General features: G+C 32.0%; 2 protein-coding genes across 2 annotated transcripts in view; both read right to left on the bottom strand.

Annotated features, from left to right (window-relative positions):
- Positions 1 to 95: 95 nt before the first annotated feature.
- LOC124366091 lies at positions 96 to 27,632 on the bottom strand. The gene is made up of 6 exons (XM_046822340.1): positions 27,512 to 27,632; positions 26,256 to 26,343; positions 25,517 to 25,619; positions 22,962 to 23,156; positions 15,244 to 15,465; positions 96 to 5,689 (listed from the first exon to the last, which is right to left on the bottom strand). The coding sequence occupies exons 1-6, from the start codon at positions 27,609 to 27,611 to the stop codon at positions 5,465 to 5,467; spliced, it is 933 nt and encodes a 310-aa protein (XP_046678296.1). The 5' UTR covers positions 27,612 to 27,632; the 3' UTR covers positions 96 to 5,464.
- LOC124366821 overlaps positions 27,620 to 27,990 on the bottom strand; it is a 52,760-nt gene continuing 52,389 nt past the window's right edge. The window contains exon 7 of the mRNA XM_046823423.1: positions 27,620 to 27,637. Within this exon, the coding sequence (XP_046679379.1) occupies positions 27,620 to 27,637 (18 nt within the window). The remainder of the gene's footprint in view (positions 27,638 to 27,990) is intronic.

Genomic DNA, 27,990 nt, shown 5'->3' with positions numbered 1-27,990 from the left:
ATACACTTCAAAGAATCCCAGAGACATTATAAATTGTACTGTAAGTTATAATTTTGGATAGAGGAGAGGATAATGTTTTAAAAGATAACGAACAGTGAATATTGAGAAGGAATTTTATTGGCAATAACTACATCACAACCAGGGATAGTCAAAAATGTTACCCGCATTTACACTTTTCAGGTTGGATCGTAATCATCCAACACATTTACACATCCATTACAGATGTGGGACCATGTTTCAAAGGCTTAACATTTATGAAAACAATTAATTGTTTTTATAGCTTTTTTGACTCCATCAAACCCAACTTTGACATGATGATTATGACGCTGTACAAACAATGTTTACTTTGATAGAACAGAATTTTATCAATATAAAAAGAAAAATGATACCCTTGTTTAGTAACATTTATCAAACTACAAACGGTACATGTTTTAACATTAATCCATCTTCACAGTATAGAAGTAACCTATTTAATAAAATTAAATACTTATTTACATATAGAACTTAGATACTGGAAACCTTCGTTCAGCATTCCTTACAGGTATAACCATTTACATAAAAAGTAATGGCTCTGTGCCATTTATCTCTATACTGAAAGCTGTTCAAAAACCTTTAAATTTCTAAACTGTGAACTTTTTGTTTACCAAAAAATGAAAAGTACATTTAAATTTTAAAAACAATTCCTTACACCACTTCTCGCATGACAACCTTTACTGAATTGGCATGCAAAATTTCCAATTCTGTAGAATGATATATACCGTATCTAGAAATTAACCTTCTTGGAAAATTTCAAGTGGATACATTAATTTGTTCTCGAGATGTTGTTTGGATAGCAGACATATAGAAATCAATATTCCCTAATTCCTCAAGTAATTTGTTATACGTCTTAAATGTTCCATATGAAAGCATTTGTTTAGCTTTTCTACTTTCTATATAGTGAGGATGGAAAACTGCTGAAATACGTCTCGCATGAAGTTTAATAAAACGTTAAAAGACAGGTTAATAGTTTGCTATCTATTGTTTATAATAATTAAACAAATACTCCTACATTTTGTATTTAATAATATAGAAAACAATTTTATTATTCATAGTTAAACTATTGGTTTGAACCTAATCAAGACAACGGCAAGCTAAGCAAACTTAGCAAACAGTACATAATGTATAATAAATTGTAGCTAAAGTGGATTTTGTAGCTATTTCATTTTGAATTTCATTCAAATGACGTACAGATCTAAACAATTATGAAGTAAAATATTGATCTATATATATTTATTGAAAATAGAATAGATGACTTAATAAATACATTTGTATGTTAACTGCGTAGAAAACTTTCGTTAAAAAGGTATGGAAAATTTATACCTGGTTCCATTGAATTTACTAGAGAGTATGAATAACAGTAAATATTTTAAATAATAATTGTTAACCTAGTTAATAGGCTTTAAAATATTTATTTGTATGTACAAATAAAAGCCTATTTCTTCATAAATAATCGTAATATATTCATGAACAATGTATATTGATTCTAATAACATGCATTTAAACGCAATAAACGTATTCGACAAAGTAATAAAATGATTTGGACTATAAAAATACATGAGATCACAGGTGTCTAACAAAGGTAGTGAAATGAAGAGTTAAATATTACAAATATTACTTCCATAAAGAAACAAATATTTTCGTACCGTAATGAGTTTATTGTTTTAATTTATCTTATAAACGTAAGTTTACGTGATTGATTTGTAATGTTTAATCATGCACGTCATCAAATAATATCGTTTAATCTTGTGGTGGTATACGCTTGTCAGTAATACAATTAGTTCCAAAACCACAATCATTTGGATTAACAAATAAATTATATGGTATTTTCAACATAATTTTTTTCGAAATATAATCTTACTCTATGTTTATATACATCTTTGGCACAAGGTCACGTTTTCTTTACTAATCAAATAAATATCACATTAATCACTATGCGAGTAAGGCAAAGTAAACGATAAGCCTATCATATACAAAATATTTGTTCAGATCTTAAAACTAATTAATCTAGTGTTTAATAAATTGCTTCTTGAAGCTAAATCTACCTAAAACTACATTAACATTGAAAATGGAACTATTAGATTAAATTCGAAAATATCAATACTGTACAGTGTATTTTACTCCAGTAAACTTTAAATTCTAATAAAACGATCTTAGATTAATTTGGAGGAGCCCTTCAAGACATAGAATTTATTTATTTATAACTATTTAAACAATTTATTACAGATTTTGCTTAGTTTACTACACTTCAAGATTATAAAATATAATTAAGTTCTTAGTGTAATCTGGTTATTTTTTAAATCATTCGTATTTCCACGTTGAAATAATAAAATACCTAACAATATATTCAGAAAATAATAACATGATTTTGTTATATTAATTATAAATTTAATAACATTGTAAATGTTACTTTTTAATAATAAGACAAAGAATAATTTAAGAATCTTGTGACATACTTCAATTATCTAATATTATATCGATTAAGATTTTAGAATACACTTTACACATTTATGAAAACGTATAAACTAATTAACAAGTTTAAAATTAGAATGTTTACACTACTACTGGCTCCTTTATATAAATGTACGAGTTAAATATGCTATAAAAAACTTATATAAAACACAAAACACCATTTTATAACGTTGAATATCTGAATTAGTTTTTCGCCATGAGTGTAAAAATGTTAGTGAAAATCGGATTTAGAAAAATACCACTAATTCGTTTTAGTGAACATCAGTTCTTGTTCTTGTGACTGGACTATTATAATCGAGTCTATGGATATTATATGAGACTGGCACACGTTTAGCTTAACGGAAGCTATCACTTAAACATTTTTAATTGTCCATTGTAGGAACTTTTTTGAGAATTCACCTGTCTTATAAGTACTGAAGATGTTGATTATTTAATAAATTTATCAAATCTCATAACACACTAACTGATTTTTATAGTAAAATACAACTTTATCATACACTTCCAAATCTAGTGTTGGTTTATGTTACTTGATAGTTTTACTGTAATGAACGTATTAATTTAGTAAATTATGAACATATAATTTCATCCTTTATACTTTTCAAAATACTTAGTTTTAAGCAAGCATATAGGATAAAATCCACAAAAAGATTACCATGCATGGACGGATTTGAATGTAGTTTTGAAAAACTCAACTTAGTTAACCTCTTTTTTTATTATATGTGGCATTAAACTATAGCCTTGCCATGTGTTTTGATAAACCGCCTAGGGCATTCAGGCTTTCTGCAATTTCACATGAAACTTAAATAATTCTTATCAGGTTTTTAATTAAATAACAGCAGCACATTCAGATCAAAAAGCCAACTTAAGAAAATTAAGACTATGTTACGTTTATGTAACTTTTTTACTGCACGCACTGTACAAGGTCACGATAATAATATGACAGTGACTACATTCCTACAGATGACATACATGTTTTGTTTATGCACGTATTTTGTTATGCACTACGATAATTTTAATTCTCAATAATAATGTTCTATTATAAGTTTAACATTTTAATTTATGTGTTCTACTAATATTTAAATTTCCGGGGTTTATCAGTGTAAATATTCTTTTATACTCAATTTGAGTTTCAAATATTATTTAGCGTTTACACCATTATTACGCACAATAATTTAGTTTATTGCTTAAAAGTACAAACATTGTGAAGTATAATTATTCAATGGAATCTATAAAAATAATCTTTTTGTGTTTGGCAAATAAATAATACATTAACCTGCCAAATAGTAGGAGTAGCTTTGCAAACTTGAAGCCGTTCTTAACTAACTAGTTGTGAATTGCATAATGTAAAGAATTTTCGCAGTAAAATTAATTTCAAGGACTTATGAAATTCAAAAGTTAATAATTTTAAAAATATGTATGGATGTCGAATTTAATCAAATTATAAATTAGCACTTTATCTCAATAAACGAAAAAACTAAAGGACTTAAATAAATTATATATATTGCAAATTGGCGGAAGTTCAAAATGCCGTGGCAGTTTAGTGACAAACGCCGGCCTAATTAATACCTGGTAGTCTACGCACCCATCCACAATTTTGGCTCTGGCGGTCCTCATTCTAATATGTGACTAATGGCCTGGTAGTAAAAGGGTTGACCCTGTTTATTATAATACACTTCAATCATTCAAATGGCTCCAAAATGGAAACATTAAGTTCTATTCCACTAAACTAAACAAATGCCAGCGTTATATCACCAACCTTCACAACCTCTTCTAGGACGGTTCCTCACGTCTACTACTAGCCTACTCAAGTCTTCTTTGCGAGCGTAGAGCAGTCTCTTGACTGCAGGGGACACATACAAATTTACAATGAGGGTATCAAGGTCAAGGGCAAAGTTACAATACCGTAAAGAGAAAGATGTATTGAGATGGAAAATATGTACATGGTACAAAAATACAGATTTAAGAGTGGGTTAGTGCTAGTTTAATTATACTTATATAAAAACAAAAAATTACAGTATAACTTAATAGAAGTGCGTAAATGAGTTACAGGTATTATGCAAAATTGTGGTATAACTATGATTTAAAATTAAAATACTAATTTTTAAGCCTAATAAACCAGTCCACAAAACGAAGTGTTGCTCGTTTTTAATTAAATACATCACTAAAAACGTTATAAAAAGTTCCTGAAACTTAAAGCAAAATTGCTATGTATAATAATGACCTGGAAATTAATTGTGTATAACTAATAACGAAAAATATAGCTTTATATTACTAGAGTTGTTAATCGTCAAGAAGTTAATATTCAAAAAATTAATTATATAACAAGAAAATTAAAATAACAAGTAAGGTAACATATGAATTATTTTGACCAACATTCAGTGAAGATGCATTCACAAATTCCACAATTAAAACATATCGTACCGTATCCTTGGTTGCAAATGGTATATGCACAAACTTCATCAATGATATCGAAAAGCAGAAAATTGTAAGTTATAACACAATTTATGCAGTAAAGAAAATCAGATGATACAATTATAATGTAATAAACGTATAAACAAATGCAGTTGTGCTTTAAGGAACTTATTTCACTTAGTACTCACACACAAGACATAGTTTTACGTACTGGAAAGAGAAGAGAGTACAATGTGAAGTAGCTAATGATAAAATACAAAACGACATTATTCGTTTTATTAAGGTCACAGTCCAGTTAGGTTGATACCACATCTATATTTTTCTCTAATATCATTTTTTTATCACACTTTCCAAGGAAGGTTTTAATAATGAAAATGTTCAATAAGTATAAAAGGCAAGGGAGTAAAAACAATGCCCTTGGTATTTGTTTACCGTTACTGCGATAAAGTCTCCTCGGTATCTATATCAGAGCCATGCACCTTTGTTTCGTCTTCTTCAGTTCACCCTCTCACTGAGGTCTGGACGGGCAGCACACCGGGTGCCTCTACGAGATAGGGTTGACCTGAGGCTGCTCAGGGGTGGCTACGAACCCCGGGTTCTCGTAAGGGTTACAATGTTGAGGGTAGATGTCCGGTACAGCTTGCACGTCGTCCAGACCATTACCCAGCTGGTGCTGCTGTTCCAAATACAGATCGTCATCTTCGATGTCCTGAGATGGCTGAACCATGAAAGGGGCGTGTTTCAATCGCACGGCCGTCGTGGAGGGAACCTGGAAAAGGTGGTGGTAAGGTGGTATTTGAAATATGACTAAGTGATATATTTAAAAAAGGGGAAGAAAATATAAGAACTAAAAAAACAAAACTATCTTATTACTGAAATAAATTTATGTTTATTTGTAGTATGTAAATGGTGATAATAATATGTTTTGGCGATTGGAATATATACTTTTCACTGATTATCAAACCTCAAGACAAAGGTAAACATACCATAACAAGTTAAAGTTCTAGTATATGTGTGGCGAATTTATAAATAAAAATAAGAGTTTGTTCGAAAAACGTTTATCATCCCATAATTACTAGATTTCAAAATGTGCACACGTCGTTAACCTTATATCGGCACCCTGATATAGGAAGGAAAGAATAGATTACAATCTTAAGTAACATATATTTACTAATTTACATAAATTTATATTTTTGTAATTTATTACGATAGGAAATGGTTGAAATCCTTTCGAATCGATAAATAATATGTATTACATTTTTATTGTCTGATATTTTAAAAAGATATGGAAATGTAAATTTAATCTACTTAATGCCTGCACAAACATACAAAATCTCATAACGCAGATTTCCAAATACACAGAAAACTTCTTTTTCAATCCCATTTATGAAGAAAATTTAGGAGCCAATAGCCGATTTGCACTAAATAGGACCACAGCCTAATCTTTCGTGAAATTAATTTTTAGAGAAATAAATCGATTATCAGCCATGCTTGATTCGGTTTTCCTTCAATAAATGAAGGAAAGTTTTAGAAGAAAGTAATTAATAATCCTTTACATTGGTTTTGATGGAGGTTAAAATAAGAGGGTATGAAATCGTTAATACGCTTAAGCACTACCGTACGACACATAAATAATAGTTATAACATCGTAGGACAAGTTTATAAAGAGATTAAAATTCCCACTTCTGCAGAGTTTATATGTGGTTAGCTGACGATGGCTGGACAGTTATTTACAATGGTTACAGAATAAGCATGGAACTATTGCTGAAGAAAATTACATATCTACGTAAATTTTAAATTTAATTTTTTGACACTCCCGTGTGCTTTGCCATTTCGATCTTCACCAAAACTAGCGTGCTAGTGATCAATTTGCTCCTTGATGGGATTTCCCTATCAAATTGAATAAAACCAGTTAGTGTGATTTTGCTACGGAAATTTGTTGTGGTTCTCGGTTTATAAAAAATGAGACATGTCCCCTTAAAATGTATTTTCGTCGGATTCAGATTATATACGAGAATAAAGTGGAATGATCCAAGACTTTACAAATGAATGTATCAATATGTTATAATTTATTATATTTCTATGTGTTTTACTGTGCAATTTTAAACTAATTGTTTGCAGGAGTTATTGGTAAGCTGGACAAAGTTTAAGCCGGATGAGTATAAAACTGTGTGGTGGCTTTGGTAGCATTTATAATGCACTTCTAAGAGCTCTATAATGTAAAGGTGCTTTCACAAAGGACAACATTGCCTTTCAGCTTGGTACTTTAGGAGAGTAACTACCTTTTAAGGACAAAGGTGAACCTTTCTGGGGACATTCATTGGTGTATTCATAAAATACAGAAGCATTTTCAGAGTCCAGCTCCAAATTGCTTTCCTTGAAATTAAAAAAAATTACAGAAAATATACGTAGTTCTATTATTAATATAAAAATACAATATAAGAAATTGTAAATCGATGTAACACAAATAATACGATATTAAATTTTTAAGTCACAAATGCAACATTTGATAAAGAACGAATTATTCAAAATAAATACTATAATACTGTATTTATAGTCAGTGATCCCTGATCCAAATTTAATGCAAAAAAAAATAATTTGATCCCATTGATATAAGAAATATATTTAAAAATAGCAGTTTTATTACTGAAATGAAATTATTTCAACTGTACAGTGTAGGATCTGTTGAAATTGACGTATTCTAAAGATTATACATGGGGGCGTTCCTTTCATTCTGCGAGTTGATGACAGATATGTATACACTATATTGAAAAACAAAAATTTGTGTATATTTATCTTTATTAAAATTAAAACCACTTCCTCAATATCAATTGGTACAAGAAATGGTCATGACCGCCCGCACTCGGACAGTAACAAGGCCTCGGTCTCCTTAAGTCCAAAATGCAGTAGAACATTTTTAACTTTAGGTTTGTTGTTGTTGTTATAATACCCATAATACACAAATATGGGTATTATAATAGAAAATATCTATTATAATACACCGTTTTATTTTTCTAAAAATTCAGGCTAAATGAAATTAAGGCAGGATATACATTATTTATGAAATCAATTATACCAATAGGTAAAAAACCTCATTCCTTCAACTATCTCTTTCAACAAAAAGAACATAACAACCGGAAAGTAGTTATGCAATAAATTATAAATAATACTTGACATAATTGCTACCTATCTGTAATTTTTAAACAAGAAAATATAAATGAGACCTTCAAGGAATAAATGAGAATATCAAGGGAAAAAGTTTTATAAAACGAAAAACATGCTTTGGCGTTTAGTTTCATAAGCACGCAGAGTGCTTTACAGCGAACGTTAGGCCAAACCATGAGTATGATTTTAATGTATCTGCTTAGAGTTCTATAACTTTACTCTAGCCCTGCGGCAAGTGCCACAATAAATTTGAATTTGGCGCGCGTAATATATCAGTAGCCGCGAACACGATAGCCAGCTCTAGCCGACCTACTAGGTCATAGCTTAAACAATGGGAGCCTCCTACTATCCGGAATTCTTCTGTGCAGGTTCTGGTAGGATGATTCCTGCCTAGGTTATCAAGCGGAGAGCGGAGGTTGTGTCGGAGTCGTTGTGCGGCTATCGGGTAGAGTAGACCGGGTAGAAGTAAATGTACATTGTCTAGGCTTAAGTATAATATTTAGGGATCTTTTGGAACCGTATCTTAATTATTATTTTATCTTTCCTCATAAAAGCTGGTTGGGTTTGGATAGGGAAAATCCGGTAGCGGATCCACGGTGAATTATTAGTCCTCAGGAAAGGTGCCCTCTTCCGATCGCGACGAACGAGGTTGCAGCCCTCAATCAGATATGGACTTTTAATACCGAACTATGGTTGTACCAGAGTAATTAGTCTTAAATACAATCCAAATAATGATTTGAACAGCTCTCCAATGTCAGAAGTTACATCACCAGAGTCAAGAAGATCAGTAATATTGTTCATGATTCATAACCTGGTGTCCAATTCCAGTGACTGAGATAAATATTACACTAAGGATTTATCTATATAATTGGGAAATAACTACTTTTCTTGTTTAAATACTCTGTACGTTGTTTGCAGTTGAAATAAAAGAGAAATGTTTAGTTTTGGAAAATGTCACGTGAACACTCAGTATAACACATTTGTGTATCGATTACTTGTACAATAGCCATCAGTTAATGCTGTATAACGCTGTTACCAACTGAATGTTAATAACAACAACTAACCATAAAAGATGACCGAACTAATGGTATTTTATTCACGCCTACAAGCCAACAATAAATGTACTATGACAATATCTCTATCAGGATTGTAATCACAGCAAGCTCAAAACCTTGGTACAAAATTGGTACAATATGTTAATGTCACCAGCATGAATATAAAACACAGTAGACTCAGATCCTTGGCAAAACAAAAGATCGGGTTAGAGCTAGTCCTGTCCAAAACCACAACCCGCAACTAAGTGTAATATGGGGATATTACAAGCATGAATATAAACACAGTGGACTCAGATCCTTGGCAAATCAGAGCACCGTGTTAGAGCTAGTCCTGTCCACAACCACAACCCACCAGTAAGTGAACTATGTGAATGTCACGACCATGAATATAAACATAGAGGTGTCAGATTCTTGGCAAAACAGAGGACCGGGTTAGAACTAGTCCTTTTCATAACCACAACCCGCCACTAAATGTACTAAGAGAATGTCATCAGTGGAATGTATACACAACGGGTTTACAACCTTGCCACAACAGAGAATCGGAGTAGAACTAGTCTTGTCAGCAACCACAATCCTCCAGTAAATGTACTAAGAGAATGTCATCAGTGGAATGTATACACAACGGGTTTACAACCTTGCCACAACAGAGAATCGGAGTAGAACTAGTCTTGTCAGCAACCACAATCCTCCAGTAAATGTACTAAGAGAATGTCATCAGTGGAATGTATACACAACGGGTTTACAACCTTGCCACAACAGAGAATCGGAGTAGAACTAGTCTTGTCAGCAACCACAATCCTCCAGTAAATGTACTAAGAGAATGTCATAAGTGGAATGTATACACAACGGGTTTACAACCTTGCCACAACAGAGAATCGGAGTAGAACTAGTCTTGTCAGCAACCACAATCCTCCAGTAAATGTACTAAGAGAATGTCATCAGTGGAATGTATACACAACGGGTTTACAACCTTGCCACAACAGAGAATCGGAGTAGAACTATTCTTGTTAGCAACCACAATCCTCCACTAAATGTACTAAGAGAATGTCATCACAGGAATGTACACACAGCGGTCTTAGAATCTTGCCACAACAGAGGATCGGAGTAGAACTAGTCTTGTCAGCAACCACAATCCTCCACTAAATGTACTAAGAGAATGTAATCACAGGAATGTACACACAGCGGTCTTAGAATCTTGCCACAACAGAGGATCGGAGTAGAACTATTCTTGTTAGCAACCACAATCCTCCACTAAATGTACTAAGAGAATGTCATCACAGGAATGTACACACAGCGGTCTTAGAATCTTGCCACAACAGAGGATCGGAGTAGAACTAGTCTTGTCAGCAACCACAATCCTCCACTAAATGTACTAAGAGAATGTCATCACAGGAATGTACACACAGCGGTCTTAGAATCTTGCCACAACAGAGGATCGGAGTAGAACTATTCTTGTTAGCAACCACAACCCGCCACTAAATGTACTAAGAGAATGTCATCACAGGAATGTACACACAGCGGTCTTAGAATCTTGCCACAACAGAGGATCGGAGTAGAACTAGTCTTGTCAGCAACCACAATCCGCCACTAAATGTACTAAGAGAATGTCATCAGTGGAATGTATACACAACGGGTTTACAACCTTGCCACAACAGAGAATCGGAGTAGAACTATTCTTGTTTGCAACCACAATCCGCCACTAAATGTACTAAGAGAATGTCATCACAGGAATTTACACACAGCGGTCTTAGAATCTTGCCACAACAGAGGATCGGAGTAGAACTAGTCTTGTCAGCAACCACAATCCGCCACTAAATGTACTAAGAGAATGTCATCAGTGGAATGTATACACACAGCGGTTTACAACCTTGCCACAACAGAGAATCGGAGTAGAACTATTCTTGTTTGCAACCACAATCCTCCACTAAATGTACTAAGAGAATGTCATCACAGGAATTATCACACAGCGGTCTTAGAACCTTGCCACAACAGAGGATCGGAGTAGAACTATTCTTGTCAGCAACCACAATCCGCCACTAAATGTACTAAGAGAATGTCATCACAGGAATGTACACACAGCGGTCTTAGAATCTTGCCACAACAGAGGATCGGAGTAGAACTAGTCTTGTCAGCAACCACAATCCGCCACTAAATGTACTAAGAGAATGTCATCAGTGGAATGTATACACAACGGGTTTACAACCTTGCCACAACAGAGAATCGGAGTAGAACTATTCTTGTTTGCAACCACAATCCTCCACTAAATGTACTAAGAGAATGTCATCACAGTGGAATGTTACACACAGCGGTCTTAGAACCTTGCCACAACAGAGAATCGGAGTAGAACTATTCTTGTTTGCAACCACAATCCTCCACTAAATGTACTAAGAGAATGTCATCACAGGAATGTACACACAGCGGTCTTAGAACCTTGCCACAACAGAGGATCGGAATATAACTAGCCTTGTCAGCAACCACAACCCGCCACTAAATGACCCACTTTACTTAACTACCCACCCTGCAGAAGTTGTCACCAACCCCAATTAAGCCACGGCGGGCTCATCAGGCTGTGCAATGAACCCATTAGCATTATTAAAGCCGTTGACAAAGTCTTTGTTACAAACAAAATAACATAAGTGAGTGCTGCTTGCATTCTAAACCTTACGGGTAATTAATCTGGCGTTTAACGTGAGTTTGTCAAATATGGATAGTTAAAAAGTACGTAGATGATAATAATTATTTATTTGGCATATCCACGTATACTATTTTCCGAAAAACCTCCTACGTTAAGGAATTTACCACCTTGTATTAAAAACATCTAGTTCATCTTAAAAATTCCATATTACCTAGATGTATAATCTGAAATATATTTAAGGTTCTGCAACCAAAGTGACTAGTTAATCTTTACAATTTTAGCAACATTTTCTTGAAGATCTTCGACTAGGATCTGCAAAACAGCTTCAAAATGTTACAAGAGATTTGAATAGAGAGACAATAGAGTGGTCGCCCTTATATACATAGAACATATTGCTCAAACATTTGTTAAATCCTCACAAAATACATAATTCCAGTTATATCTACGCTGCAGTTCGGTTAACTTATTTTGCCGCACACTATATGCATTAAATATTATAATTACAGAAGCAGATAGTGTCGTAGTCATTTTAAAAAGTTGATGATTTTAATTGCTTTTAAATATTCAGCAGTAGTTACTTAGATTGTTTTAAATGTTTTAAACATTTTCTACGTATTGACAAATATAATAAAATCAGAACCTCACACAGACCAATGTGGCCCATTTGGGGGGGGGGGGGAGGGCAGAATAATGATTATTGAAAATGGATTGGCCTCTTCTAAAAAAATGTTCTAGCAGACCATAATGGTAATTGTCAATGATTTTTTCCTAAGTTTAGAAATAATGACAAATTCATAAATATTTTAAAATAGAAACAGACAAATATGTTAAAACAAAGTGTCTAACACGTCTAAGATCTTATATTTGTAGTATAGCATCTATGACTAATTGCAGGAAATATAATAGATGCAAACGAGATTATTACACATTTACAATTAGGTAAGTATTTGTCATTGATATGATCCTTACAAAGTTAAAGTAAATAAGTTAATTTTCATTAAACCTAAATTGTGTGAAATGTGGAATACGACGCCAAGTAAGAGTTAGAGTACGAAAATAAATATAAAATATAACATAGATGTCGAGTTTTAATTAATTTGGAAAATACTTTGAAATTTAATTTTTAGCTCTTTGGTTTGTATTCAATCAATTTGCTAAAGAAATTTGTTGTTTACAGGAAATTTTATATTTTCAGTTATTCATTCTAACATAAAAGACATTATGTTTTTGCGATGATTGAATTTTTTTTAGTTTTTAAATTTTGGATAAAGTTATACGGTATGTATATTTAAATATGAATGATTTTTTATTATCATATAATAACACTGATAAAAATTCATGATTATGGCAAGAAACGTTTTAAAATATAAGTAATGTATGTACAAGTTAAATAACGATTTTATAAGTGACCATGTTTAACTAAAGTTTTGTAAACATTTTTTTTAGTTTAAGTGTATTATAAACTCACTCATATATCTGGTTAAATAAGGCAATTAAGCAGATACGATTGAAATACGGAGAGTTTGTACTAGAGCATTTTCATTTATAATCATTAATATGCAATGAAATCAAATTAAAGAAATGAAAAATATCTGTATTTGTTTGCGGTGTGATTAGGGCTGTTTAGTCCTCTGGCGTTCATTAAAAAAATAATAATAGGGCTAATAACTTTTATTTCAAGCTACAGAACATAAAAAATAAGCATACATATATATTTTACTAAGCTAGTAGCATTAAATACAACATGTTTATAAAACAAACAACGTTAAAAATAAAAATTTTTAGTTAAACTATTAAATTCATAAATTAGGTATTACCCTACATACAACTAAAAATCTCACGCGTGCAACCAAGCAATTCACCTGTCCACATGCACCCCAAAGGCCCTACAAATCACCTACCCTACACAGCCCGCAACACAACACTAAAGCGAGGACGGATCTCGATATATCTGACATTGTCAGAGATCGAGTTTCACAATCAACTGGTTTGAACAGTGAAAAAAGTATTGAAAACTGATAAACGATTAATACAAATAGCAACTATAGAAGCAGCCCTGGATGGAGGTTATCCACTGATACTAGATAAGAAACAAACGATGTCGGAAATGTACCTTCAGGATGTTAAGGTGATGATTGATTATAAAATACTGAGGATATGATAATCACAAAATTGTGAAGTATAAGTGAAGATAGTTGCCTGGAAATAAGAATAAAGATGTTAGCACGTCAAAGATTGAAATTAAATCGCATACAATAATGTTTGGCTCTCTGAGGCCTACTTGACAGCTCAAAAGTCTCGTCCTTTATCTTTACGTCAAAATAACTAAAATTAGTAAACACAAGAATCTTGACTGACATTACTTTGTTTATTCATTGGTAGGTATACTGAAACCTTTTTAAACAGTAAATGGAGGCAAAAACTCTTCTAACAATTGCAGTTACTTGATCAGTCTATTTTAAATTTCAAATATGTGTTCATACTGTTAAGAGATTTTTAGTTTAGTAGGCCTACTCAAGTACTGAAGTTCGTAATTGTTTAGTATAATTTTTGGTACATTGACTAAGAGATTGCTGAGTTATTTGGTATCTATAAGTATGGTCTTAGTTTAGCTTTAATTTAACTGCAACCTATGCCGTTTCGTTGAAAAACAGTTGATTTTGTATCTGAATTCAATAGTAAAACAAAATAGTCTTTTTTATATATCAGACGGGTCAGTATGGTTTAAAATATGCAGATGAGTTAAAATATGTCCAATTTAAATTATATGCAAAAATAAATGGACATTTGAATGTCTAATATTAATGATGAAACGCTACTTATGTAAAGTGAAAAAAGTAGACTCAGAATAGAACCCTGTGGAACGCCAATAAAGTTTCCAGTCAGATATTATTTTCTCCTTCCTTAAAATTTATTGCAGTACAGTGAGATATAGAACAAACATGTTAACACAATCATTAATGAAATCTTAAGCCCTTAGTTTAATTAGGAGGAATTGGGTAAATCTTTTCTGATTGGTAAACTCAGAAAAGGCCTTGGAAAAACATACTGTATACAGTAAATGTTGCCTGATTTTTATCCATTACCGAACAATTTTCATCAGTAATTTTTAATTAGGTATTAGTAGTTCTATGATTCTAGGAAAATGCTGATTAAGATTGAGTCAGGATGTCTTGGTTTTTACAAATAATAAGTGAGCTGCTAACAACCGCTCTTTCAAGGCATTTAGATAGGATAAGTAATATACTGATTAGCCTGGGTTTTAAGAATAAATTACTAATCATATGTAGCACTACTGGCTAGTATAATGATATTATAGGTAATACATTCTTATTTAGATTGAAACTGAAACTTACCTCGTATTTTCATTTTAAAATGGTTTTCACTTTAGAGAATATTATTTATATGATTGGTAAATACATAAAATGCTTAAATTCTTTCAAGGAAGTACTGGGTTTGATTACAAACCTCGTGAAGGATATCCCGATCATCCCCTAAGTACTCGACCTGGTTGCCGTAGCAGTAGCTGGGGTTGGCCGAGCCACCCGACGATACGCTGAGATCACTCTGGGACAATCCAGTGTTAGGGGTGGGTTCCTCTCCCGAGTGGTGAACCAGCGCCGTACTGCCTTCCTCAGACACGAACGTCTCTAGCGGGCTGGGTTCCGTGTATGCTGTCTCACTCTCCCCCTGGCGGCATGAGCAAGAAGGAATGTCATCGCACAATTAAGCTACAAGTGTTAATCGAAATACCAATCATAGTACTGAAAATATTGGGTAGTATGGGTAATGATTTAGAAAGCCGCTCTGAAATTGCATTTTGGAACCACTTTGTTAAATGTTCTAACCTTATAGCTAATTACTTTGTTTATTATATTAGTATTTGTGAAAATTTTCACAGAAAGTGATAAACTTGTTTTTCTTGTCTTAAAATAGTGCTTTTAATTATTTTCCTGTTGATTTTAACAACCTAGAGTTGTTTATTGATGTTTATACCCAGTACATATAATTTAATTACATATTATTGTGTTATATTGGTTAATACTTCCACTATATTTAGAATAAGTGTGTTTTTCTACATATGAGAAGACTTTTGTTTAAAGGAAGCTATGAATCATAGTAGTAAGCTATGTATTACCTTTTCTGTTGTTTTTTATTCTCCAATATTACAGAATACCTATATCCTGAAATTTGTCTAACTTTAAGAAAAAAAATACAAACAAAACACAAGAAGGAACATCGTAAATAAGGATAAGTAATCTAATAAATGTACAGTCCTAAATTGTTCTCTTGGCAAGAAATCATACAAATGCGTTGTGATGTTCATATATTTATTACAGGGCATCACGTAACAGGCCTCGCTGAGATAGCATACAAAATAACGTCTATATCTAATTTCAGTAGGCAATATGTGTAACATGTGACTTAAAACATTTTTATATGTGCTAGTTTAAAAAGTCATATCTGTCTTTTCAGTTAAAAAAATTATTTATTTTACGATTTTCTCATTATCTTTAAGACCAATGCAAAAATGTTCACTAAAGTTCTGGTAAATGTCATGGAGGATTGCTACATGATCGAACTGGATGTTGCTTTTGTAGAAGTGAAGATTTGTGCAAAATTTGAAGTCAAAAGGTTAGTTAGTTATCGAGATATTGTGCGTACAGACTGACAGACTTGAATTCGGTAACAATTTGATAACAAATTTATCGAAAGAACACAATTGTCTTCCCACATCTACTTAGAACAACCAATCATTGAAGGTGGTACAGACCTAGATGTATTTTGAATTACTAATACAATAATCATAAGTATACTACGTATGTTGTGACTAGTAATTTCTGTGAGTCTAATAAAATGATAAAGATTTGCTAATTTTCACCTAGGTCTCCAAAATAGATAGAATTGAAACATTCTAAACTTACTTTTACTATATTTTTTGGATAAGCAATGAATGGTAAACGTCCCAAATAAGAACTAAATTAAAAAAACTCTCCACTATCAAAAAATAAACTTGTATCGTAATGAATACTATTTTAAAAGCTTTGTGTAACAAGCATATTATTAACTTCCTTAAAATGCTTTCGTAAAATACTTGAAGCATACTTATGCCACATGTTCTATACTATAATGCGTCTTAATAGCACTAGTAACAATAATACATTTAAGAAAACACATACTCAATGTACAAGTTGTTAAAATGACGCAAAATGGATATACCAAAAATTTAATGTTTATCAAATATTACTTTTTAATTACACATTGTAAAAATCTGAATTAAATAATACTAAGCACTTTAATAATTGTAAAGTATCATCTTTAAACTTGGCCTCTGCTGTGTGGAGATATACAATCAAGAGGTAGTTGTGGACCGCCAACATTATTAACCGTTGAATGACCAAGGGATAATAATTGGCCAGATGCGGTGGTAGAAATGTTGACTTTGCTACCATCAAACTTGTTGGCAAGATCGATCGATGCTCAGACCCTGGTAAGTGCAGTGCCATTACCTAGAGAGTAGCACTATATCTGGGAGCTCCAAGCTTACTTAACAATGCCTCTAGTCGGATAGTGATTGCAGCTTTTCCAATTGTAGAACACATTCGTTTCAACGACGCGAGTTTTTTTTAAATTTGAAATTATGTCTAGTTCCAGGTAAGAAAGTATTGGCAATAGTGGTAGTTTTATAGTCCCATATTATAACCACTATATATCAGTGTAATGGCATTTAATTACATAGGTTGTGTATTTAATTCATTTCAAAGTTCTAAATGTCATACAAAGTTCCTCGCCGCTTTTACGCACACTATTCTTAAAAACATGTACAGATAATAACATTCTACTTTGCACTTCGTATGCATTTCAATTCTGATCTGAGTTATTATATTTTTGGTACCATAATAGAGTTAACGTCAATAAGAAATACACACGAAACCAAAATAAAGCTTTCTATGGTTGAAGAGAATTTATTCTGGCCATTTTAATGTTGTAGTCTATTTTTGTATATTGTTTGAAGTGAAAATTCCAAACTCCAGCTTTAGATTTCCATTCGATAAATAAACTTTAATGTTTAATCTTACCTCTGTTCGTCAATCTGATCTCAGGCTAATATGCAAACAAAAACACACACATGTACGCCTGACACATAGATACAAATTAACGCAAATTAACGTGAACAGACGTGAACCTTTTGGATTACTTTGATTTACCAGCTTGTCTTCGCTCAGTCAATAATGGTATACATATAATTTACATTTCTTTTTTTCAAGGTAGGTTTAAGCTGTGTCTAAAATTCAATTAATTTAGTCTTTATATTCGAAGCTTAAAGTTTGTATACAACAAGTTATATATAAAAGTTTACGTTAAATTAAAATAGTATAGCATTATTATTATAACAACTATAGTTTAGAACAGCTTATGGATATTTAAGTAAAACTTTCTTGGACTTGATTTCAAAAACATAATTAAGTTCTTTTCTCTTATAAATGTGCATCATATGAATACGCGTGAAAAACGTTTGGTCGGGATGGTGAGATTTCCTGAATTCTTGTAGTTTGGGTTAAAAATATCTTTGCGTATGAAGAGATTTAACATATAGAATGACTATTTCTGAAATATTTTTCCTCGTGCTAATATACAAAAATGTGTGTACTGGTTGGATTATAAGTCAGAAGGATCAAATAATCTTCCATGCAACTAAAAAAGAAAATAGATGGCAAAAATATAAATGTGTTATATTTTTTATTTACATGAGTTGAATAACAAATGAAATAAAGATAATTTTTATACGGTTTAAATGATTATCATTTTATTTTATTAGAATAGAATGCTATCATAGTAAAAAGTATTTTTTCCATTAATTATATTAGATATTAAAAATAAAATAAGCAGTAGGGCATAAATTTTAACAGAATATGTGCAATTTTTTTGGGATTTCAGATACATCATTATTATCAATAACACCAATCTTCATATACCAAATAACCATACCACATTTATTTGTACAGTATTGTTTAAACGAGCTATAGATTTCTAACTAAAAATCACACAGTCGGTAAGCTATACGGATATGAGTTAATATAAGGAGATGTCTTGGCTCTGAGAAAAAATCTCCTATATATTGGTAGTGATTCCAGAGATAACCTATCTCATAGTCAAAAGTTCATGTAGAGGACATCAGAGGAGTGTAGTCCAAGAACCAAATAACGTGCCTATTTTAAACTCCTCCTCCACACACGCACCAAAAGCACAACTCAAGTTGCAAAACCAATTGAGCACAGTGCTGCAGCTCGCGGTCAACGCAGGAACTATTACAACAGTCCATAACTCCTAGTCACAACCTGAGTCATATTCGTTTCACAGGAATTTTCTCTCTGTATTTTTCTTTCTGTGTGTAAAAACGTACACTAAAATTTTCTTTGTTACTAAAAGAAGTTGAGAAATTGCTCTTACTTCTAAAAGGATATTTGCACTGCTTACAGAGTGACAGGGTATTATGGAAGGGTGAGGTTAGAGGTAAGGGGAACCTCCTTTCAATACCCACGAGGACGAATTTTAGGCATTAACCTTAGTCATGACTTCTCGGGAGAAGGGGAGGCAAATAAATACCAGCCTCTCGTGTAAAAACAGCCAGGGGTGGAACACTCTTATGTCTAGACTAGCAACTGCTAGTCACTAACACTTAGGGAGCTCCACCAACTCCAACAGTCATCCCCGCCCTTGACCTATCGATCTACGCTTGAACCCCAACTAGTTAGTGAAGTTAGTGATATGCCATTCCTGGGCATCCATAGGTTACCCAAATATTAGTCGTACGGGTTATACTATACTATAGGATAGTATGATGAAAACAATCATCAAGTTGAACTTTAATTTTTTATGTGGCTGAGTTAATAATTCACTTCGGGTATAATCGTGGTGGTATACGGAAGACTAATTAGCCTATGTCAGCCACGTAGCCATTGTGCCGTAAATTGAACTGTGTCCATAAGTATAATTATTTCATTATAGAATAGTTATTAATCCGCAGCGTATTGTAAATATTAATTCTAATAGATAAATTCCTTCTTAACTTTTCTGGCCAAGCAGTGTTTATTTATTGTAGTGTCACTAGATAAAGGAATACAACATTTTCCAATATATAATTTTTTATATATTATATCCAATATATAAAAAAACTTACAATAAACAGTTTTTCCAATGCTCCAAGATTCTACATACAGTGTTTATTTAATTAATTAATCTCTTGGCTTGAAGCAAATTAGTTTGGGGTAATTTTAGGTTGGTTCGTAGTCAAGGATTTCGTGTTCGACACTAATGGTACACAATCGTGGGATCATTCATTTCGTGGTCAACATTCGTAGTCAAAATTTTTAGGTTACCAGTTTACATTATCCTCTTGCAGTGGAGTGGAGTTGAAGAGAAATATTTTATGAAGAAATTTATTAAAAAATTTGCCCACTGATAAAATGGAAATATTCAGATCATTAGTTTGTACCTCTGCTATTCCGTGTAAATTACACATTGATTTTTCTCTACCCAGTGTATTTTCAACTGGAAGGTATAAATCTGGAAGAATTGAAACCTCTTATAGAGGTTTAATAAAGGAAATATATATAATATATACAATATATTTTTTTATTTTTAGTCATTACAAATTAAAGGGCGATACGGATTCGATGAGTCTACAGATCAGAGAATATTTCCGATATTATATATATATATATATATATATATATATATATATATATATATATATATATATATATCAATTCAAATTTAGGTCAAATCAATGTATTTTTTTTAACAAATTGTATCTACAAAATTGTAGTCTATTATAAATTTAATAAAACATTTCAACTTACTTCGACATTGTGATATTTCTGTTCTAAATATTCAAAAAGTTGCAAAATGTCATTGAGAGATGTTGAAAAGAGAAAATGAGACCTAGAAAATACAAATAATGACCTAGTTAAAATAGAACAAAAAAGGAAAATTCCAAACTCTTTTTTCAATAGTGTTATACAATAAAAACGTTGTTAACTCTTCAATTGAGGAATTTTAAAAATTACATGGCAGCTTATAAAAACCTCAAAAATTTACTTTACAAAGAGAGGAGTGATGTGATAACACGAATTTCCAAATTTTTGGATGAAAACATTTATAAACCACTCGGACCTTTCTTACTTGTTCAACAAAGATGTGATCGAATGTTTCCTCTACTTAAGTGAATTTCAGGTGGAAGAAATTGAAAGTGACGAGTTTAAATTGAAAATTCACTTCTTTTTCAACGAAAATCCATTTATAGCAAATCATGTGCTTTCTAAAAAGGTTTCAATAGAAAATGACAATTACACATCACAAAGTACGGAAATAAATTGGATGAGAGGCAAGAAACCGTTGAGAAACGTCAGATCAAAGTTTACTCTTCTTGGGAAAAAAATTTGAAACAGGAAAGTTTTTTTGATTGGTATGTAAGTAATACAAGTTTGATGGATTCAGTTATCATTAAAAGCTTAAAGGAAATTTGGGAATATCCTATGCCCTACTATGTGTCAAATGATATTGTCACAGACACATAAGACATTTGTTAAAACAAGTTAAAAGGAACATCTAATTTTATTTTAGTCTAATATGAATGAAAGGAAAACTCAAGTAACACAATAAAGTGTTGAATTTTTTTAGGTCTGTTCTACGGAAACAAATATATCTTTTTTGTTTAAAAAAAAATCCTTTTTGCGATTCAGTGTTTATTGAAATTATATATATATATATATATATTATATATATATATATATACAATATGAGCTTGCATACGTTTGTAGTTCCCATATGAATTATGTTTGAGATGAAAAGTTTGTGTTGTACCCTTCCTTTAATCATGTAGACTTTCTGAGATGTATAATTTGTAAAGGATTTTGTGTAGCGAACTAATTCCCTAATCTTGTAATTTAGTACATGACTCGCTACTTCGTAAAATAAGACGGATGTTTTCAAAAGAGATCGAGTTGCCTCTTAGCTTACGAAAGCCGACTTAAAGATGCTTGTTAGGGATCTATCAACGTCCCCTCTCGTCATCTCAAGCTGTCATTATAACTGATTAGAACTGATGACGCGATACTATGGTGAATAATTGTCACCAGTTGCTGCAGACAGTTTTTGTCAAATATTTCACCTCTTTCATTGCTACTTATAGAAAATGTTAATTTTGTAGTTTCACATAGAACATATTATACAAGTCTTTCTTGTTGCATCATTACCTTACTTTTTATATGCAAAACACTTTTTATGATTAATTTTTGCTATTACTATCGAAACAGAGGTCTTAATAATTAAGGCCTAATATTAGCATTGTTATTGAAAAATCATTATTTGCACGGATATCAAGGTAAAATGTTTAATTAGATTTTTTTAAATATCACATGTAGATATTTATTATTTTGTTAAATTAAACAGCCGTTTTATATTTGTATTAACAAACATATTATAAATACAGGTATCTTATATAACTTATTTTAAAAAGTGTAGTTATTGTAATCTGAGAATTATTGAGTTATTGCATATGGAATTTAATATTTATTTACGTCTGAATACCCTAATTTTGAACCGAATGCCAAGCCATATCACGTAAATTTAAATTTCATGTATTTAATTTTATTATCCCTAACCGAAAATAAATATAACTCAAATTAATAAGTATTATCCAATTAAACTCAATTTTAAAGACATTTTACGCTGTATGAGCGTTTATATGCATTTTATTGTTTACAGAAATTATATTTAAAGATGTTATTGTTTCTCCCCCTAAACAAACTAGTCACTATAAAGGTTTCCAAAAAAATAATTTAAAGAGTTCTTGAGCACTTTCTTTGTATTCTAAAAAGTTTAGAAATAATATTAAAAGTAGTCCCCCAATTGACATGGTAACATTTTCTTATCCGACGTGATTTCGAGTAAAGAATTATTTATCTTGTTTTAACTAACTCTTTTGAAATATAGATAATAATTTATAAGTAAATATCGCAGGACATTAACGAATCAAATTTCACTTATGAACAATAATTCAAATATATTATAACTCAATATGAAATGCTATAGCTAATGCTTTGATACATACAGTAAATAAGACAAGTAAACGTTGACAATTACAAAGATGTATCATAGAATGCTGTAATAAAAACCCTTACGAGTATCCTCTCCTCGGTCTCGACTATGAGGTGGTTGTTCTTCATGGTCATGGTGATGATGCTACCGTTAGCTGTCGACTTGCTGGTATGGTTGTGGTTATTGGTGTTGACGCTAGGAGCGCTGTTGTAAGACGTCAGCACCTCCTCAAGCTCTTCCGCCGGTATCACAGAAAACTGGGATTCACTCGTTTTTATCTAAAACAGCGTCACGTAGTATAAAAATATACGCTATATTTCTTTGAAAAAATTATTTAATTTAGGGAAGGCAATTCCTATTTAAAAAGGTAGTTATATTATTAATACAATGATATTCTTCTATATAAGTCGAAAATAACTTGTGAGTAAATGTAAATAATTTTCTTGGCTTCTAAAACATAGCATTGTTTCGTTATGGCGTGATCGTGTTATTTAAAGCATCTAGATGATCCATGTTTCTGAAAGCGGCTCATCATTAACTCAGTTAAATTTCTGTTAAGATTGTTAAGGTCCAATTCCATGTAAGCTATATCTAAACGCTTCACTTAATTGAGGTGGCACACAATCTGTTTGCCGTGTTTCCTGACTTATTTTATTAAATTTTTGAGGTAATATCTTAAAAAATTCCTGTAATTTTTAACGTTATCCCGGAGGAAAATGCAATTTAGTTACTTTATTGCAGTTCGAACTGTTTTTCATGCGCCGATTTCAAGGAAAACGATGCGTACTATTCGATCACTAATGTAATTGCATGCTAATAAGGGAATTTTTTGAAACAACCTCCTGAGTACTAATTGACACTAATTATCTATTCTGATGACTCAAATGAAATAAAACAATACTTAGATTGCAGTCATGTGTTAGGTATGTTAACCAACTGAGGAAGCGATCAGATTGTAAACCTCAAAATGGAAAGTGTATAATTCTTACTGTTATATGTTAGAATAATTTGGTTAGCATCTGTCTTCTCTGACTAAAATAATCTGGCGTACACAGTGTCTTCTGGACGCTTCCCAGGAAGTGTGTGTGTGTTCATGGCATGTCCTAGGACATGGATCTTTTTCCCTAACCCAGTACTGTATGCCCGATCTTCTATAATGAACTGATGTCTCACTCTTTCTTCCTCTATCCCTGATACGGTATCTATAAACAAGGCGTGGAGTATCTCGAATCCCCCTTGTCTCCTTGAGAATGTGTAAAACCCGTTTAATTTATGGAGGATTTTCTTTAGGCCCAAGGGAAGTTAATTGCTCGGTACCATGTCCCCCCCCCCGCTGATTACAGTGACTTTTGTGAACCGATCGCGGCGTCACCAACTACCCATCTACCAAAGGACACCAAGCCAACACCATTGGAGAACCTACAGAGGGTGTGATGTCTCTGTACAACCTTAAAGCTATATGTTACTGGAAGAATACCACGTCGAATAATCGGCATCAATCCTATCACGCGTCTATCCTTAGTTCATTTGTCTCTTTTGAATGTTTTTATTTCTAGCAGGGTACAGATCTGTTGTTATTAATTAGAGTCTCACTGATTTTCTATCACTAAAGCAAAATATCCGATAAATCATGTTACCTTCACAAACATCAATAGTATAAAACAAAACTTAAAAATAAAAACCAAAATCTGGAAACTGCTTAATTAAAGAATACGTTTTGTCTGTCATAATGATTTTGTTTAAAATAAATGACAAAACAATTGGAAAGCATTCAATTTTCATGGCTTTCAGTGTTCAAAAGTTTGCATAACCAATCATTCATAATTAACCTGTCAATCGCTTTTTTTCTTACGAAGCTGAATTTTAATCACTTTTTATTCACACACTAAATTATTAATATGCAAATCTTTTACATCTAATTGTATTAAAGTATTTTCTGCTGAATATATTCGCCAGTCAAAAAATATATTTTGGAAAATAGCAATTTGAACCGTGTAATGTGCACGGAGAGCACGGAACCCCAATCAGAAATTCTTTCTTCATTCATCAGTGTCTCCTCTACCATGTTGGTAGCCATATATACATTGCTTTTAGAATGTTTATACAAATTAGTTAGAGCTTGTAAGATGGTCTTAATCATGATAATACGATGACAGCGATTGGCTCACACATATATATAGTAATCAGGATCTACTCAAAATGAAACCATGAATGTCCAGTTTACAAAATCACAATGCAGTACAATTGTCAGACCATATTTATGCAAGAGAGGACCTAGCGATTGGAAGAACAAATATTAACACATCATTTGTTCTCTAAATGAATTCCAGTCAAAGTAGAATTAAAATGATTTTTCAGGATATACTGCGTATTATAACAATCATTAGACATATTTAATTAGTTATAATGAACTGATGATGGTTTCTGTATTGAAATATGTGTTTTTTAATATTGAGTGAAATTGTTCTGATAATTTTATATAATACTTAGAAGTACCTTTCAAATTACTAGCATCAAATGCTACATTACTTAGTTATATACCAAATTACTAAAAAAATTACACTTCAAGTAAAGTACAGGACTTTCATATTTATCAAATGCAATCAATAGACAGTGCAGATGTAGGAAAGTCTTTTACCTCATCAGGCAGCAACAGATGACTGCTCTTGTTAGGGTCTGAGGAGTCTGTTCGGCGCAGTGTTCTCTCTTCACTCTCCCCTCTCCAATTCTTCCAGACCATCCTGAAATAATAAAACAAAAATTGAATGATATATAATAATATATAACTAACATTTATTAGTCTCTTAGAATAAATAATATAGAGAGAAAAAAATAGAAAAGTTTGTCTACAATTGCATTCTTAAGCAGTAAATTTTATATTATTATGTAGGATATGTTGCCTAATTTGAACCATTGCATTATTTAGTTTTTATATATCGGAGTGATTATTAATTCCTTCATGTGAGCCTACTTGTTATTTTCTAAAAAGTAAAGTTGTCTTATAATGATGAATATAACCGGATGAGCGTTACTGAGGTTTTTCACTGGAGGTGCTGGAAGATCTTAATTTATGTATTTTTATCTAATTGTCTTTATGCCTGGCTGACCACAAAAATGATCTGATTTACATGAAGCTTAATTTTTATGAACAACTCGAAGGTTTTTATGAGTTTGACCGGAGTTTATACATTAGTTTTATGGGTATCCATGATAGAAACGGATAGATAGCTAAGTAAGTACATTTTAAAACAAGCGTAGGCTATGCAGATATGTAACCTTTGATGGAAAGTTGGACAATTTAATGGTTCATTGACACATAAACATGTAAAAATTCCCATTGATCCAGGGAAAGTGTATACGATTGATGGGTGACATACCTCAAACCGAAGACAGCGAAGAGGGTTAAGGCCAGAGGTATGAGTGTGGCGACACAGGCTATGCCTACCGTCTGGAGTTCTGTGAATCCTGCAAACAAAACTCTGTACAGTGTTTATATACAATACTACATGTTCAACAATGAATTTTTTTTGTACTTCTCTTCTATTTATATCTTATTTATGACAACATATAACCAAAATTCAACCCATAGTTTAGAAATTTTCATACAAATACTTCGAATGAGAGCGAATTCGCCTGCCATATTAGTAATATATCAACAAAAAAATATTTTCCTTAAAAAATATTGTTAGAATGCGAATATCAATAGGTATTAACGAATCACTATCCTTAAAATACAACATAGAAGCAACATTGTTTACCTCTTTAATGTTTTTGTCTTTTTCAGAAGATTATTTCAGATATCAAGCTAAGAAAAATGTTTGAAAATGTATTTCAAACTGATAAAACGCTAATAATTTGATTTTAATTTGCATGAAACCTAGAAACCTAGTTTTTGATATTGGCTTGTTAACGAGCTTATAAAAGATAACTAAGCAAGGAAACGATACATTGAGTTAAATAGTTTAATCAACAGTGTATAATCAAAGTGCAGTGTACATACACACACATATACGTGTTTTTACGTAGACACTATAAATGATCGGATAGTGTCGGATCATCTGCGTTTAACAGCTACGTGAGTGTGTGTTTCTTCCAATATGCATTCTAGTTTACTTCCAATTCCCTTAGTAGATAAATTAGACATAAATCCAGTTTTACATATGACAGTGTCAAACTTCGATATCACTCTTAGTTTCTTAATCTATGTATATTAGTTTCTTACTCTATGCACTGCAAGGATATTGAAAGTACATTTTTCGCAGAGATGACGGTATTTGTGTGGCCTCCAGCGTCCACGGACAGCCGCAGTTAACCCTAAGTTTCGAAGATTAAAATCTACCATCTTCTTCAGGTGTATTTACCTAGTGTTACAGTTTTCTCTACCATATAACATGTAGGAAACGTACAGAATCCGACTATTCTTTTATATCAACCATCGAAAAAAAACCATTTTTAAATGGAGAATATTAGTTTAAATCATGTAATTTCAGTTAAATACGATCAGCAGCGCTATCCTAATAAACCGATGAGCCGTATTCGAGTAGTGATAAGGATCAACAAGACGATACCAGGCTCATACCACTGGAGAATTAAGCGGATATTCCATTACATTCTCAAAGGAATTTGCACTGACCTATATCCTCGTGCTCCTCGTCAGTGAAGAAGCCACTAATGTTGACATTCCCTGAACTATTAAGGGTGGGGGTGGAGGCAGTTGAAGTGGTAGTAGTCATCTTGAACGCTATGAGAGTCCCATTGTCTGTAACACAACATATATACATTTACTGAGTAGCAAAACATTCTAATTTGTGATTTTCCTAAGTAGCTCCTATCGAAATTTAAATAATTACACGAAATAACTAATGATAGTATCAATATTCCAACTATAGTAGGCTTGAAGATCATTGATAAGATATTAAGATTATTGATATTGAATTTATATATATATATATATATGTATATATATATATATATATATATATATATATATATATATATATATATATAATATGTGTGTGTGTGTGTATGTTGTGTGTGTGTGTGTGTGTTGTGTGTGTATGTTATATTTTCATAGTAACTATAAAATATGAATATTTATCTAACTGCAATAAT

This window comes from Homalodisca vitripennis, chromosome 7 (assembly GCF_021130785.1).
Source record: "Homalodisca vitripennis isolate AUS2020 chromosome 7, UT_GWSS_2.1, whole genome shotgun sequence".
In the NCBI taxonomy this organism is placed as follows: Eukaryota; Metazoa; Arthropoda; class Insecta; order Hemiptera; family Cicadellidae; genus Homalodisca; species Homalodisca vitripennis.
The sequence above is the reverse complement of the archived record's forward strand: the minus strand, read 5'-3'. Positions and strand labels throughout refer to the sequence as shown.

Bases quoted from the DNA above. Each gene is read 5' to 3' on its own strand.
- LOC124366091 (XM_046822340.1), bottom strand. From the start codon at position 27,611: ATGACTACTACCACTTCAACTGCCTCCACCCCCACCCTTAATAGTTCA. The intron at 23,157-25,516 runs GTAAAAGACTTT...ACGCTGTTTTAG, and splicing joins ATCTGTTGCTGCCTGATGAG to ATAAAAACGAGTGAATCCCA. The intron at 5,690-15,243 runs GTTTGTAATCAA...CACCTTTTCCAG, and splicing joins ATCGGGATATCCTTCACGAG to GTTCCCTCCACGACGGCCGT.